This window comes from Oreochromis niloticus, linkage group LG15 (assembly GCF_001858045.2).
Source record: "Oreochromis niloticus isolate F11D_XX linkage group LG15, O_niloticus_UMD_NMBU, whole genome shotgun sequence".
Taxonomy (NCBI): Eukaryota; Metazoa; Chordata; class Actinopteri; order Cichliformes; family Cichlidae; genus Oreochromis; species Oreochromis niloticus.
The window spans coordinates 36,616,973-36,632,517 of NC_031980.2; the positions used below are offsets into that span (position 1 = coordinate 36,616,973).

The 15,545-nt window shown below is 41.2% G+C and overlaps 1 protein-coding gene and 1 long non-coding RNA gene across 33 annotated transcripts in view; one reads left to right on the top strand and one right to left on the bottom strand.

The window, feature by feature from the left end:
* Positions 1-15,545, top strand: part of adgrl2a (adhesion G protein-coupled receptor L2a) — a 90,529-nt gene that overhangs the window by 46,123 nt on the left and 28,861 nt on the right. For 23 of the 32 annotated variants that reach the window (XM_025898617.1, XM_025898623.1, XM_025898624.1 and 20 more), the window contains exons 4-7: positions 2,400-2,509; positions 4,056-4,115; positions 9,044-9,058; positions 10,181-10,981. In XM_025898617.1, the coding sequence (XP_025754402.1) occupies positions 2,400-2,509; positions 4,056-4,115; positions 9,044-9,058; positions 10,181-10,981 (986 nt within the window). The remainder of the gene's footprint in view (positions 1-2,399; positions 2,510-4,055; positions 4,116-9,043; positions 9,059-10,180; positions 10,982-15,545) is intronic. The other 9 variants (XM_025898614.1, XM_005459917.4, XM_013264168.3 and 6 more) reach the window with 2 other exon arrangements.
* Positions 9,076-15,545, bottom strand: part of LOC102077928 (uncharacterized) — a 47,878-nt gene continuing 41,408 nt past the window's right edge. The window contains exon 5 of the long non-coding RNA XR_003214085.1: positions 9,076-10,059. This is a non-coding gene — a long non-coding RNA (uncharacterized LOC102077928). The remainder of the gene's footprint in view (positions 10,060-15,545) is intronic.

The window sequence follows — 15,545 nt, forward strand, 5'->3', positions numbered from 1 at the left end:
TTTGGACACAGAGCAGCGATTACGTCTCCAGCCCAAAACAAAAGCAAAACCCAAAGCACAATACAGTGCAACCAGTAATACATTTTCCAATGATCTGCTGTAAATGGGCGCACTGGTCTGTGATAAGAAGAAACAAATATTATCTCTGGTCTCTGCTAAATCAGCAGAACAGGGTTATCGATCCGGCTCCCCACATTGCCAATAGAATTTTAATTCCCCTTGGAAGCAAAGACGGCTAGCTCGGGGTATTGATGTCATTATCATGATTTCAGTGTAGCAAGATGGTGGTCTCCTACAACTCCCTGAACCTCAGAACATCATCTCCAGATGTTAAAGGCAGTGACTGAAATGTACTTCTGACACTACTGTAAGGGCTGTTGAAATGATAAACAAGATGTCTAATATTTTTTTTAAGAAGTGAAACGTTTCATATTGTCTGGTCTTGTGGGATGCTACAATTTCAGATGCTGCAGTTATTATTAATGAGACCTTTGATGGCATTTTGGGTGCCTCATAAAGCTACTCAGCATGTAGGCCCATTCAGAGGAAGCTTAATCAATAAGTCAGGACATTTGAGTGAAACACACACAGACTGTTTATCCTGTGCAAAACTCACCCCACCAAAGACCAGTGTGGAGGGTAAATTCCAAGATCACATGAGGTTCCTGTGCAGTTGTAGTCCAGTACTGTATTTACAGTGAGCCACAGTCAGCTACAACATTAAAACTAGTGCCACATAATGTGCGGTTCCCTCTTCTGCTAACAAAACAGACCCCAGGGTCCAGTGCAGCTGGAATCACAGGGCTATCCTGTGGGATCCGGATCTTCGGATCCCGTGGGTTCTACAATGGGACGTCCTTGGATTGGGCTTGTTGTGGTGCACTGGATTGGGATCTGGAGGATATGAAGGCAGTGTTGCTCCCATGGGTCATGTTCCCAGAGCCATTACTGAGCATTCAAGGTTACTTTATTTATACCCGTAGGTAAATATGCTTTACAGCAAAATGATAGCATTTGGCATCCGTTCACAAAACACACACAACTATTTAAACCTGACAGACACATATTTGGTCATTAGACAAGATGAATCAAATCAAGAAACAGTTGTTATTAAGTAAGCATGTTCCCCGAGCTGTTACCGGGGACTTCTGTGGTCCAATGATCCCCGAGGGTTGTTGTCATGTTCCTCGAGCTGCAACTGAGCAATTTTGCGGTGTGATGTAGCACATTTTGTCTAAGGGAGTTCTGTTGCTATGGTGACATCCTAACAACGTTTTTATGTCTGGTATGTGTCAAAGCCAGTCCTTGCAATGCATTGCTGGTATGTGTCATGGATATTGACTTTGACACATACCAGCAATGCAATGCAAGGACTGTAAAGTTGATCATTGTATTGTTAATTGTATTTACCTACCATTTAGTTTTTTCATTTTTTTGGCTGATAGCTGCATCTGACAATGTTACAATAATTTGTTGCTTTTTTTCCTCCCACAAAGTTTCAACATGACATTTAACAAACCGCAACACATGCAGAAGTTTGTTTGAATTTAAGTATGATGACAACTCCCTCCAAACTTTGCACTCTGTTGGCAGCGTAACACAAACGGGGGAGTTAAGATGACTTCAAGTTGACGGACAGCATGGCTAACAAGCTGTAGCTAGCTAGAGGTGTTTATAAAAAGGTGTGCATGTGCAGACGGGGCCTCGTGTTATCATAGGTCATCTGCCTTAAAGGCGCAAAGAGAGATGTCTTCAACCAGGACATGTGATGCGGGGGCATGATATCTCATACTGTATGTGTTGTACTGAGTCCGAAGGGGAACTCGGTATTTAGTTCAGTGTTGTCCAGCTATTTACCAGACAGGTAATGCTGTGTTATGTTAAGGGACTAAAAATATAAGCGAGGCCTTCTGGATTTTTTCCTTGACATATACACATTCAGACAGATTATCCACTCTCTAAAAGAAATACAGCACAAAGCACAAAAGACCTCTTTTATATGAACCTGATGGCAAAGATCCAACAGGCATGTACAAAGTGAAAAGCAATGGAACTGGTCATATCTTTATTGCTCGCAGATTCAATAGCATGGCTACATCTTGCTGAGCGTTACTCTTTTTACTTCTTTGTTGGTGGAATTTGAATATTTCCCAGCCTGAACCAGCACACGGCGTTTTAATATTTAAGCTTTTATTTCCTTCAGTTTGTCTCGATACATGCTTAATCACCCAGGGAAGGAAATCCCAGACAGCTGATTCTGTCCCTGTCAAACTGAGAACGGTACATCCAGATGAACACAGTCAACTTTCTGGGATTTCTTTCAGTTGCCGAGTTTGCTCGAGACTGGGTGAATTTGAACAAAGCAGTTAATGTTTCTTTCCTGTGTTTTCTCTCGTCAGATGCAACAATCGGACCCAGTGCATTGTAATCACGGGTTCAGATGTCTTCCCCGACCCCTGCCCAGGGACCTACAAATACCTGGAGGTCCAGTATGAGTGTGTTCCCTACAGTAAGTATGGCCCTCCTGTCATGAATTGTAAACTCTCCCTTTTCTCTCTCCCGACACCCCTTCCCCATCGTTTCCCCCCTTCCTCCTTGCCCTCTGTCTCTCCTCCTGTGTTGTACCATATTCTGTCCCATTTCTTCCAGACAGTCTCCTTTCTTTGTCTGCAACACCTTCCAACACCCTATTTCTCCTTCTCTTCTTCCATCTGTGTCACACCATGAACTTTTCATGAAATATGACCTGTAAAACCCTTTGGTCCTCTTCCACACGGCCCTTATTATTGATGTGCTCACTGTGTTTCCAGCAGATCGACAAGCCTGGTTATGAGGTAGCAGACTAGAGGGAGGGCAGAGGAAGTCATGCTGACTCTCCTTAATAGCAAGACAGTGTTTCATTACTCAAGTCTTGTACGGAGAAGTCTATCAGGCATAAGCACAGCTCACCTTGATGGCTTAATATACATTCACACAACAGGTGTTGAAATATGTTAACAGATGTTTCATTATGTAACAGAACAAAATAGCTCCACTCATAAGTCATCAAGCTAATATTTCATCTAAAGAGATAGCGTTAACATTTTGTCTGTTCCTCTGATGTTAAAATATTCATTGCCATTCAGCTTCCAAACAATCTTTAGATTGCCCTTTGTATTAAAATTCTCCTTTGTCCTTTAAGCTGCCATGTTCATTTGCAATTCGTGAAGGAAATTCCCCCGTGTAACCTTTACAAACTGATTAATGACAAAGATTTAGATGAATTGCCAGAATCACTAATCAGGTGGAACTGAAATAATTAGAGTCGGGGTGATGGGACAATAGTATTTGGCAGCTCTTGTAGATCCAAATGAGTATTTTGCACACTGATGTCTTTAGATGTGTTGCAGTCTTGATTCAACTCAAAACAGAAATGAAGCTGGAATCTAAATAAAACACCTGTATTCTGTTTCTCTTTAACACATCTGTTCAACGCTGCTCATTACCAGTAAACCTGCTTAAGCTGTTCCCCTTAGTGTTGAATTGGAATGCATTAGTGAACATCATTAGATGGTGAAACTCATTACAACTTAAAGGTTAACCTCTCTGAGGCTTTGAGGACCTGTAATTAAACATGGAATAAGCAGTAATGGGCATTCGAGTCCAACTTACTGAGGAAAGACGAATCCTAGAGGTCCTACCTCAGACTGCACTCAACTGTTACCTTGTTTCTTTACAACTTGTTTTGGGGGGGGGTTAGAGAGGTTAGGGGGAGCTCACCTTATAGTCAAGCAACGTATTGATTCTACGTCTTGCTGTGATACCGCAAACTTTAATAGTAGGATTAACCTCAAGGTGCACTCGTGTCCACCCACTGTTATGATTGTCTTTTGCCTTCACATCTCACAGAGGAAACAGTCTAGGCTGCTAGTGTGGTGGTGAAAAATAAACTTCTGACCAAGGACTCTCAGCCCTAGCAAAGTCTGTCTAACAAATGAAAATAAAAACAAGTCCTCACTTCACTCTAAACAGTTTCAAACATGCATGTCTGTAGCCCCATCTTTTTGCTTCTCAAGGTCCATGCCCAACCAGAATAGGACCAAGAACACAGAATGTATCCTATCGCAACTGCCCTGGTAAGTGTATAGTGTTCTCCCAGTCTGATTCAGTCCACACAAGCCCAGTCCAGCCTTTCCTATTCAACCCCTACTGTAAACAGTGATAGATTTTGCTTTATAGGCAAGTTGCCTGTTTTGTTGTTCTCCTGTAACCAATCCTCTGTCTCCTCAGCCCTCAGCAAGAAAATAAATAAATAATCCATGCACCTCATTTTGTAGAGTCAGACTAATGCAGATTGAATAGATCATATGCCAAATAGAGAGGTTCATGTTTAACAACACTTCAGCAGTCCAGAAGCTTAGGAACCCCCGGATTTGCAGGGATACAAGACTTGAGTAGATGTTTTTCAAGAGAACGCTTTAAATCCCCATTAAGCTGATCAGCAAGGGGACCAAAGACAGTGTCCTCGTTTAGCCCGGTAACTACCGCCCCTCAAAATCTCACTATCCCCAAGAAACGCAAGTAGCAGTTACACAACAGAAGACTTAAAATGTTTTTTTTCTCACCAGCTGAATGTATTTAATTCATTCGGTCTATTTTCCAAGTCTTTGCATAATTACACTTCTGTGCAATAACTTACCTACATTCCAACCATTTTCATCCTTTGGCTTTATAATTTGGTTCTTGTCATGAACTGCCCTCATTAGTAGCATTAGCTTCATATTCCAGCCAAGGATGTAAATTTTGTCTTCACCTGGCACTGAGTCACCCTTTGAATTGGCTCCAGTAATTGCTTGAATCAGGCAACATAAAAGCCACGATGTTTCTTTATTAAGATTGTTCTATGCAAGCAATTTCGAAACGGTGGGAAAAAAAGAGAATGATTCCTTCTCTGTTCTTACTTGTAAAACTGCAGAGCCGTGCCAGTTGGCATAAGCAGGCCTAATATGCTAATATTTTCATTTTCATCACATGTTAGTACAGGTAAACCCCTCAGCTCCGAGTGACAGTGTTGGCCAGAATAGGAAAAAAGGATGAAAGAATACACCTCTAACAGCATGAGCATCGAGTCCTCTTTGACTGTTTTGTTTAGCCCCCTCACACCTCCCACCCCCTTCCTTTTTCTTGAGTATATTTAATGTAATGCTTCAATTCAACACCGGCATACCTAACTGAGTTGACAGCAGACATGTGTTCACAAATTAATAGAAAGCCAGATTATTAACCGGGGTTATTTAATTACAAGTACTTCTTAAAAAGCAAGAATTCCCTAGAAAAGAAAAGAATGTAGTTTCCTGGGTTAAATGTGGATTCGAATGTGTCTCATGCTTGTTTTAATGTTGCTGTATATAAACTGACTTAATTTCTTCCCTTCCCCTGTGCAATCTGCAGGAAACCTCCTGGGTATCTGACTCACTCTCTTCATCCACTGACCGATTTCTGATCACACTGATTGCTATTTCTATTTTTACATTTCTACTTACATCATCAGGTCTTCGGTCATGTGTTCTCCCTTTCTTTCCAGATTTCCTTCACCCCATGTCTCTCTGTCTGCTTCTCAGCTCTTCTATTTTGTGTGGCTGAGGCAGCTTCTGAGAACTCTTGTTAGTTTGTTTGATTCCTATCCATGTGAGATCTCTTAGTTAGGTGCGGCACACTTGAATTTCTTCTGCAGAATGGAGTGCATTCATTTGTGGATCCTTTTGAATCTCAAGTTTCATTGATTTTTTTTTTTCTTTTTTGCCACAGAAGCCAAGATCAGACTTAACAATTTGTGACGGATTCAAATTTTAATGTGAACATGTATACAAAAGGAGTGTTGCAGGCCTCGGATAAAAATGTATGATCACGCTAACGCTTTTTGTGAAAAACAGACAGTCACAAACGAATAGGAATGCAGATTGAAGGGCACAAGATCAGAGGTGTGCAGAAATAATCGTCGAAAGAATCAGTGAAGTACTAGTGCGCTTCAAACACTCCACACATAGATATTACTTTGTTGTTGATGCTTCATAAAAGTTCAAATTAAAAGAAATAAATCTCGCTTAAATAAGAGTACCATTTGACAAATACGAGGTTCCTTAACTCCACCCAAAAAAGCCAAAGACACACCTAATTTAAATTTTGCTGATTTCCACTTCAAGGTTTTCTCTTTGTTCTCTGAGAGCTGCTGAAGTTTTGGGGTCTCATTCTAACTACTTGACACATCAGGACATAATAGTGAGCGCTGAATTTGAAGTCTGATCTTGGAGGATAAATTAAGGTCCAAAACACAATTTAAAAAACAAAACAACACAGAAAACTGTTCACCTGAAACCGTGTGCTCGGACTCTATAAGCTGCTCGGTCTCTTGGTCACAGCTCATGATGTGAAGAAGCAGTTAAAATAAAATTTTCTTTACCTTGAATTTCAGATCAGCCAAATTTAAATCAGGTTTTTGCCTTTTATGGGCAGAGTGGCAGAATTTTTTTGATATCTCACTCATAGTTTTTCTCTTGTTCATATACAAATACCACTGACTGGATTTCCCTTTCTGTAACGTTGTTACCTCTTAAACAGTGTACATTCAACACACACAGGTTACTGCCGTACTGTCCTGAATTGTGCAGTCTGATCTAGGCTTTAGATGTACCTTGTTTATATACTGCTCTCTCTCTCTCTCTCTCTCTCTCTCTCTCTCTCTCTCTACATATATATATATATATATATATATATATATATATATATATATATATATATATATATATATATATATATATATATATATACATATTATATTATTGTATTGTTGCAGTTCAGAATTAGAAGCCGCTCACTTGCAATGCATATGGAATTCTTTTTTTTTTTAAGTTTTAGTGAAATGTGAAATGTTTTATCGGCTATTGACATCTCAGTTTAATGGACTGAATAATGCTTCTTAGCACAAGTGCATTCAGAGTGCCTTGTTTGAATGCGCTCATGATGGCTAATTTATAGCAGACTTGTATGGACACAAAAACATCTATTCAGATTGCGCACGCTCTTATGGAACATAAAATTAAATACATTTTTCCACAGTGAGTGCACGAGAGGTATATTAATGCATTTTGCTCCAACAATTTACAGTGATTACCTGCTCCCTTGGTCTGCAATGAACTTATTTGTGCATGGCTTCACCTTTTTAAAAGTGAAAATAATGATAAAAATGTTACATGGAGACTTTTGCATTGTATTTTTCCCACAACATTAAAATTGGATCTTTATTATATTAAAACCTGCTTTAATTGAATAACACGATGTAATCAATTACACTGCTCAAAAAACCCCACTTAAATCGCACATAGAAAAGCTTTTTTGATATAAAATGTGTAATTCATAAACCCTTTGCAGGCGAGGTTCAAAATTATACCACCAATCAAAGTTTAAAATTGAAATTAGAGGCTGCTTCAACTGGTGTCATAGTGTGGCTCACTTTGTGTGCAGCCACTGTGTGTCTGTATGCACTTCTGATAATACCTGAGTGTGCTCCGGGTGAGATAGCAGACGGTGCCTTGGCAGATCTCCTTCTAGACCTGGATCATTTCATCAGTGACATCCGGAACAGTCTGGGTGCTCCCAGAGGTTCTCAGTTGGATTCAGGTCTGGGGAAGTGAAGGCCAGTCAATGGCATCAATGCCTCTGTTATCCAGGAATTACCTATACACTAGAAGAACCCACTGCAACAGCATAAGGTCTAACAGTGGGTCCGAGGATTTCATCCTAGTACCTAACAGTGATCAGCTGTTTAGCATGTGGAGGTCTGTGCGACTGTCCAAGGATATGCCTCCCCAGTCCATCACTGACCCACTGCTAAGCACTCATGCTCAGTGCTACTGCAGGCAGCATAACACTGACCAAGGCATCTCCAGATTCTTTCACGCCTGTAACTTGTACTCAGTGTGAAGCTGCTCTCATCTGTGTAGAGAATGGCGTGTCAGCGGAGAACACGCCAATTCTGATGTTCACTGGTGAATGCCAATCGAGCTGCACTGTGCTAAAGGACGTCAGCCCCTAGTCCCGTCTTCATGGTGTGTGACCGTTTGGTATTCGTATTAATAGCCCACTGGCGTCATTTTGTAGGGCTGGGATTGGGGAGGCCTTTCTACAGCCCTGTCCAGTTCTTATAGCATGAGATCCTACAGGAACCTGAATGTGCTGCAGGGAGCGTCTCGTGATAACAGTGTCGACAAGGACGCTAGCAAAAGCAAAAGTAGAGAAACGTGGTTCAGGAAGGACATGGAGAGTAATGGTCTGTGGCCACCACCTGCTAAACTGATGTCATGTTGTTGCCTCTCCAGTGTGCCTGTTGTAGCTTTCATTGCACCAAAGCAGGTGAAATAGATTGCTCCCAGATTGCTCCCTAAATTTTACCTTTTTTTGAGCAGTGTATTTGTACAACTTTCCACTAAGAAAAAGGAAATACTTAATCTTGATTGAGTTTTGGTGGTGAGTGGATTTAACTGAATGACAAGTCACACTACACTCTAGAGAGTATAGTGTGATTTAGTGTGATGTGTCCATCTGTAAGACAGGGTTTCAGCTTCTTTGAGTGACAGAAAATGTGACTTTTACTTTATGCAAATTTTTACCATTTTTCTAACTAAAGAGAACTTTTGGAATTGTATAGAGTCGTGGATATAAAACTGGACTGAAAGTATGTTAATAACAATTTTCTAACTTGCCAGTGAAAAAAAATCCACCCACCACTTTGCCACTTTGCTACAAAACTACTTTGACAACTAGTCATGACGCCAAATGTGACCACACAGTTTTTGGTGCTCTAATCTAACCCTTTTTCTGAGACAGGACTTTGACGTCTGTGTGTCATCTTTCTCACAACTTTCCTGTTTCTAATAGGTGTACCCGTCTTGTTCCATGTCTCATAACGTGTTTCTGCATATGTAATCGTGGCGATGACACTTAATTCATATTAATCTGTTTTTTTCCCTTGCACCCCTTTCATTCTCTCTTCCAACGCTTAAAATAGAAGTGGAGCAAAAAGGTAAATAACAGACACGACCCAAACCCTAGCTCCTTGTTTTGTGGCATCTAGTTGTCAGTTACCTATTTTCCCATGGTGGCCTCTAGAAACCCATTGCAGACGTTATCGTCAGAACCTCCGCACCCCCCCAACTGTAAGGTTAGCAGCCAGTGTAGTGCTACGAGGGAAGTAAAGCTGGCCATATAAAGACGGTACACAAGCAGCCAAAAGATGTAAATGGGGGAATATTGGCTGCAGTCCATAGGGGCATCCTCTTCTCATTCTCCCTGGGTGCTTTGCTACTCAGCAGAATCTCATATTGCCTGGCTTCTAAACCCTTTTCCATAGCATGCCATGGTAACAGTGTTTCCTGGCCTTCTTTTCAAGCTTTTGCTATCAACTGTCCCTTTTCTCTTCAAGATCCCTACCCTTCTCACTGTTTTCCCCATTATTCTCACCAGACCACTTGCTGCTCTTTTCTCCGTTGATTCTTATGCCTCCTATACCTCAGACAACAACCAAAAACACCTCAAGAGACCCTTTCAAAGAAAAAAACCCAAACATTTTTTATTACTTTTTAATTTGAATGATTGTGACATTTGCACCACTTCGTAATGACAAGCCTCTCAGGTATATACCATTAGAATAGGTGGTGTAACTGAGACATCAGAGTATACACATTTTGCAGACTCCGCTGACTCCTGCTCTGTCATAACCTCTCCCGTCTGTTGCCAAGTGACTTTAGTTGGCTGCATACTTTTATTTACAGGACCAATTGTTATGTTAAGTTTTGTTTCTGTTATGTTTTCCCCTCATTTGTGTTTTACTCAACAGTTAATGTCTATGAGGCCAGTCTTCTTTTTGTTTCCGACTACTACATATTTAAACATTATGCTTAATAACTTTTCTATTTCTTTGTATTTTTTCTTTCTATGCACAAATCGTCCTTATATTGGCTATAGATGTTAGTTGTGTTTTGGCCACTCGTTGATATGTGTTTGTCCCCACTCTTATTGGACAACCTGTAAAACAAAATGAAGAAATTAGCTATTAAATCAGCTATTTAAGCGTATATATATATATGTATGTGCTTTTCACATTTTAACCTTTCTGCTTCTCATTCTACTCTTTCTCCATTGCTAGTTTTTCTTTGTCCCGGGACTCTGAAAGCTGTCGGTGAACCTTCCTTTATATTTGAAGCGGAGCAGCAAGCTGGAGCCTGGTGCAAAGACCCACTGCAAGCCGGCGACAAAATCTACTTCATGCCTTGGACTCCATACCGAACAGACACTCTAATCGAGTACTCCTCCTTGGATGACTTTCAAAATGCCCGTCAAACCATCACCTACAAGCTGCCGCACCGGGTGGACGGGACTGGATTTGTGGTCTACGACGGGGCGGTGTTTTTCAACAAGGAGCGTACCCGAAACATCGTGAAGTTTGACCTGCGGACTCGAATCAAAAGCGGCGAGGCGATCATCAACAACGCCAACTACCACGACACGTCGCCCTACAAGTGGGGAGGAAAAACAGACATTGACCTGGCGGTGGATGAGAACGGGCTGTGGGTGATTTATGCCACAGAGCAGAACAATGGTATGATGGTGATCAGCCAGCTCAACCCCTACACACTACGATTTGAAGCTACCTGGGAAACGACCTATGATAAGCGCTCAGCCTCCAACGCCTTCATGGTCTGTGGAGTACTCTATGTGGTCCGCTCCACCTACGAAGACAATGAAAGTGAAGTCAGCAAGAGCCTGATTGATTATATTTACAATACCAAACAGAACCGTGGGGAATACGTTGATATCCACTTTCCCAACCAGTACCAGTACATTGCAGCTGTGGATTATAATCCGCGAGATAACCAGCTCTATGTGTGGAATAACTTTTACATCCTGAGGTACAACTTGGAGTTTGGCCTGCCTGATCCGGCACATGGTAAGAAACTGTCGCCCCAATAATTTCTCCTGCAGACAATAGTGTTAAATTGCATTGCTGAGATTGTGATTTTAGTTCCTGTCAAGTGCACGTTTATATTCCTCTGCTATCCCCATCTATGTATCAAGTGTCACAGCTGACTGATTTTTAATTTAGAATCTAATATGTGCTAGATATGTTATGGGAAGCTTTGGAGTGTAGGAAAGCATTGAAGTGAGCGGGGCTCTGTGGTAAACAACACCTCGAAGCCAGTTACCATATCATAAGGGATCAGTATCATGGGGATTTGGGAGGTTTACCATCCGGGCGTTCCCTGAGTCCCTGGTGCTAAGGCTCCAGGGACCCCTGCTAGCATATTCCCTTTTTTTTCAGAGTGAGTAATACAGGAAGAGAGAGAGATACTCTCACCTCTGGAAACATACATGTCTGGACAGGTGCAAAGTCTGGCCTGGGGCAAGGTTAGATAATTCCCCCAGTGATGCCGAAACTTGAAATCTCTGTTGGCCATTAAAAAGTGAAAAAAAGCGAGAGAAACCCCCCCACTTCATTTTACAGTCTCTAGCTGAAGTGTAAGGATTCAAGGTTCTCCTTAAGACAGAAGGGGATGCAGACACAAAAGAGAAGGATCAATCATCCAGGGTCACATCGCCAGCATGTGTTTTTAATTTAGCTGTCAAGAGCTGAGCGGAGACTAGCCAAGGCTTGCAATCGTCCTTACACTGAGAATATAATAACGGTAATTATCTTAATCCCTCCACACCCAGAACCCTAAGTCCACGTAATGCTCAGCATAGTTAGTGATGAGCCACAGAGGTCAAGCAACTTTTTCACAGATTATCCAAGAGCTCAATATTTATTAATGCGTTCGCTCGTCCACTTTGGTATTGATAGGGCACGGCCTAGGGCTGCTAGATTGGGTTCAGCAAGTGGAACAGCATCAGCCTCGGCAAACGAATGCAAACCAGGTCTGAGGTAAAATGCACAGGGTTCACTGGCCAGATACAATTAAAAAATTATCTTTATAACTTGCTTAAAGTTCTTCCACTAAATACTTTATCAATATATCGAGTTTTACTTAAAAATTTTGAACAATTGAGGCGTATGCTGCAGTCAGAATCCGTTACCTTATTTTAGTCATGCCTGAACATACATTCACGTACTCATTTGAAGAAATCAAAAACAAGCTGATTTTGCACCATTCCCTTAAATTTCCCGACAGTCACTGTAAAAGCGGTCGTGTTATTTTTTTCTCCTAACAAATGAGAATCAATTAGTGCACGGTTTTCATGCCATCATGTGTTCATAACCAGCAAACTGACTATGAAGCAGTCAGCATTGTCTTTCCAGATTAACTGATATGGCTTCCCGTAATAAGCTGTTTATACACACACTGCATGCTCAATCAACTTTTTCATTTGTTAAATGGACACTGATCACCGATAGCAAAATAAGAGGCTTTAAAAGGATCTGCCCTGATATAAGAATACACTCCAGTTGTCTGTGTGTCTTAAATCACACTATGCTAGCTTGTTTATTCACACAGATACCTCTCAAGCATCAAAAAGAGCCCACATCACTTCCTGTCTAGTACGTTAAGAAATATACAGTCTCTGACATCCTGCATTTCCTTCTCCTTAGGGTTTCCTTATTCTCTCATCTTTATTTTAATGTCTACAAGGACTCGGTTCTCTCCCCTTGACAAATGAGACATGAGCCTGGCCCTGTTGCTGACTAATGTATGTTGAGTTGCAGTCGATGAGAGCAAGGCAGAATGGTCCAGGATGATCATCAAGATGTCAATAAACTTGTCCTCCCACATGGCTGATGTTGACACATAAATGATGGCAATTTTTTCTGGCTGTCACAGGACGCCCTCTCTTTGATATCTTTATGCTCGTTTCAGTGCCTGCATCACTGGGCACTGAAACAAGCCATCAGAATGCTTTTGTGGTGTTAAAAGTTGAACCTATACGTTTTTAGCAGCAGCGACAAAGAAAAAAGAAGGAAACTAAAAGTAAAAGAACATTCGAATAGTCTCATGCACTAAAGCCTAGACTACATGCACATGCAGAAAGGTGTGTTTGTGTATGAGTGTAGCAGTAACTGGCCCAAACATGCAAATTCTGCTGCTGAATGATGAATGAGTTTGGCCCATTATCAGTCAGACAAACAATCCAATAGTTATTTACCTTGTAACAAGAGGATTTAAGCAGCAAAGTAATGGTTTCTTACTTTTTCTATTTGTCGATTCACCACATGGTGCACAGTGTTTAGCCCTAAGAATCAAACAGGCAAAATAGTTCCACGCTTTCAGTATTTATAGGGCTGTGTTACACTTTTGACTAATTTCTGCAGGTCGTTCTATTTTTAAAGGGTATTTCAGAGAATGAATAGATGCTGATGGAATTGGTAGGAGCAAGACCAAAACTTTACTTTTACTGCACTTTCTGCTCTATTGCCATTGTATTTCTCAATGCACAAACAACTCAGTCACTTGATTTGATCCGTCATGGAATGCTAAGCATCAAAGTGATGCTGAGACTTTATGCGACAAACATTTGGGTTCTTGTCAAGTCCAATAGCGTTGCTCGTGTAGAGACAAGATCATCTCTTGTAGGATTATGTGGGAGTGGATGGGCTCAGATTCAACAAGCAGCTCCACTGGAAGTGGACGCTATATGGGTCAGTAAGTCCCTCTCGTGGCTTTGACCAACATCAATATAATCAAGTCGTTTTAACATCACTCCTTGCATGTTTCCCTTCTTGCAAATAGCAGCCAATGCAAAAGGCACATTCCTTTGTTGCATTTTTTAAGTGAGATGATTACATTGATTTGAATGAGGTATTCCCAAAGAGAACTCATTATGCACCCATTTCTATGGAGAATGTATTCATGCCAAGCTCTGATATGTGGCCTCAAACCACCGAGTAAGCATCTCAAAAGCCTTTTATACCCAAAGTGGGCAAAAACAAGCTGTGACATTTTCAGGATGGGACACAGGTGAGCCTTGGAAACCTTTTATTTTATCCCGCACTGCAAAATCACTACTGTAAAAGCCCCCAGTGCTGCAGTTAACACCCACGCAAATCAAAACTGCCTCTTTAATTGTTCAAATGTCAATACATTTGCATACAGTTTCAATCTTTGGGCTGCACAGTCAAATTACAACATTCGCAAGTAGGGATCGTAAGAAAGAAAATGACCCAATTTGTCTAAAATTATAAGGTACGGTTCACTGACGCGAGTTGCCAATTAGCTTACAAAAGTCTGCATGTGGTCAAAACAATGCCCTGTAGTTGGTGTGTTATGAAAGTGCTTTACAGTGCAAAACTGTTCAGCCATTAACAGATGCTTGTGACTCATATGCATTAGCAGTCACCCCAGAGAGCTTACCTCTTATAGTCTGATAAATATACAGCTCTCTAATAAGCACCACTATGATTCATTTCTGTCTTCTGTGGTGCTTACATGGAGGTCAACTTGTGCGTGGCAACATTTAGAGAGAAAACAAGGAGAAGGGGGGTAAAAAGATGGACACTCTCAACATCATCATTAAGCTTTCGCAGCCATCTAAGCTGCTCCGCTAAAACCTATAGAGTATGGATGTTTATGTGTCCTCGAGTTTGAATTTGTTCTTTATTATTTTTTAAGGTACTACGATTGTCGAGTAGCTGGCTTGGATAAGGAGGTGCCACTTCCCAGGCTTATTAAAAGGGATGCTACTTTTAGCTAGCTACAACATGTGCAGTCCTGACAGTTTCGTTTAGTACGACACTGAACGAGAGAGAACAACATCTCGAAGCAGCCACACCCTTAAAAAACATATAAATTAGCCACAATGTTCAAAACCATCTTTTTTTTTCCTTGTTTTTTTTAGCCAGTTTGTGCAGTTTTGAAAATGGGTGTGAGTGGTAAGAACTTTGTGTCTTCTACCTGCTCGCTGTGGTACAGGATCATGGTTCAGGATGGGCTAAAAACATGTTTGCCTTGACAACAATCAAGAGTGGACACAGCGGTGTGAATGTGGAGGGTATCGATGTGGAAAATCACCCTTTCTGTTTTTGTCTTCATGTTTTCTTTTCTGTCTGTTTCAGTCACATAAGTTTCTCGCCGTCGTTGTTTCTGTTGCATTCGGTTGTGCTGCTTTAGCCTTTTTTTTTTATTTATTTCTGACTTGCAGACACTCATTGTCTTGGATGGTGCCTGATGCCATCAGAGAAAACCCACTATAACTCAACCAAATCCACATATCTACCGTAAAGCATGTATTAGTATTTTCACATCCGTGAATGCACGATCGTCACCTTTGGTCACAGCGATGTCAATTTTGTCATCAGTGAAACCGAAGCTACACGCTGCCATGGCGCGCCTTCAAATTTGCCTGTGCAGATTTACAAGCACGCGTCGTCCCAGAAGACCATTTTAATAAGAACAACTACTCATCCATGGTGTCCACAGCTGTCCGTCGGCGCCTCCGCAAGCAAGTGTAATCACGGTGTAACATTAACCACCAATCACATCAGTGCCTCGTTTCTGCTTTGCCCTCCAGCTGATCCAAACTAG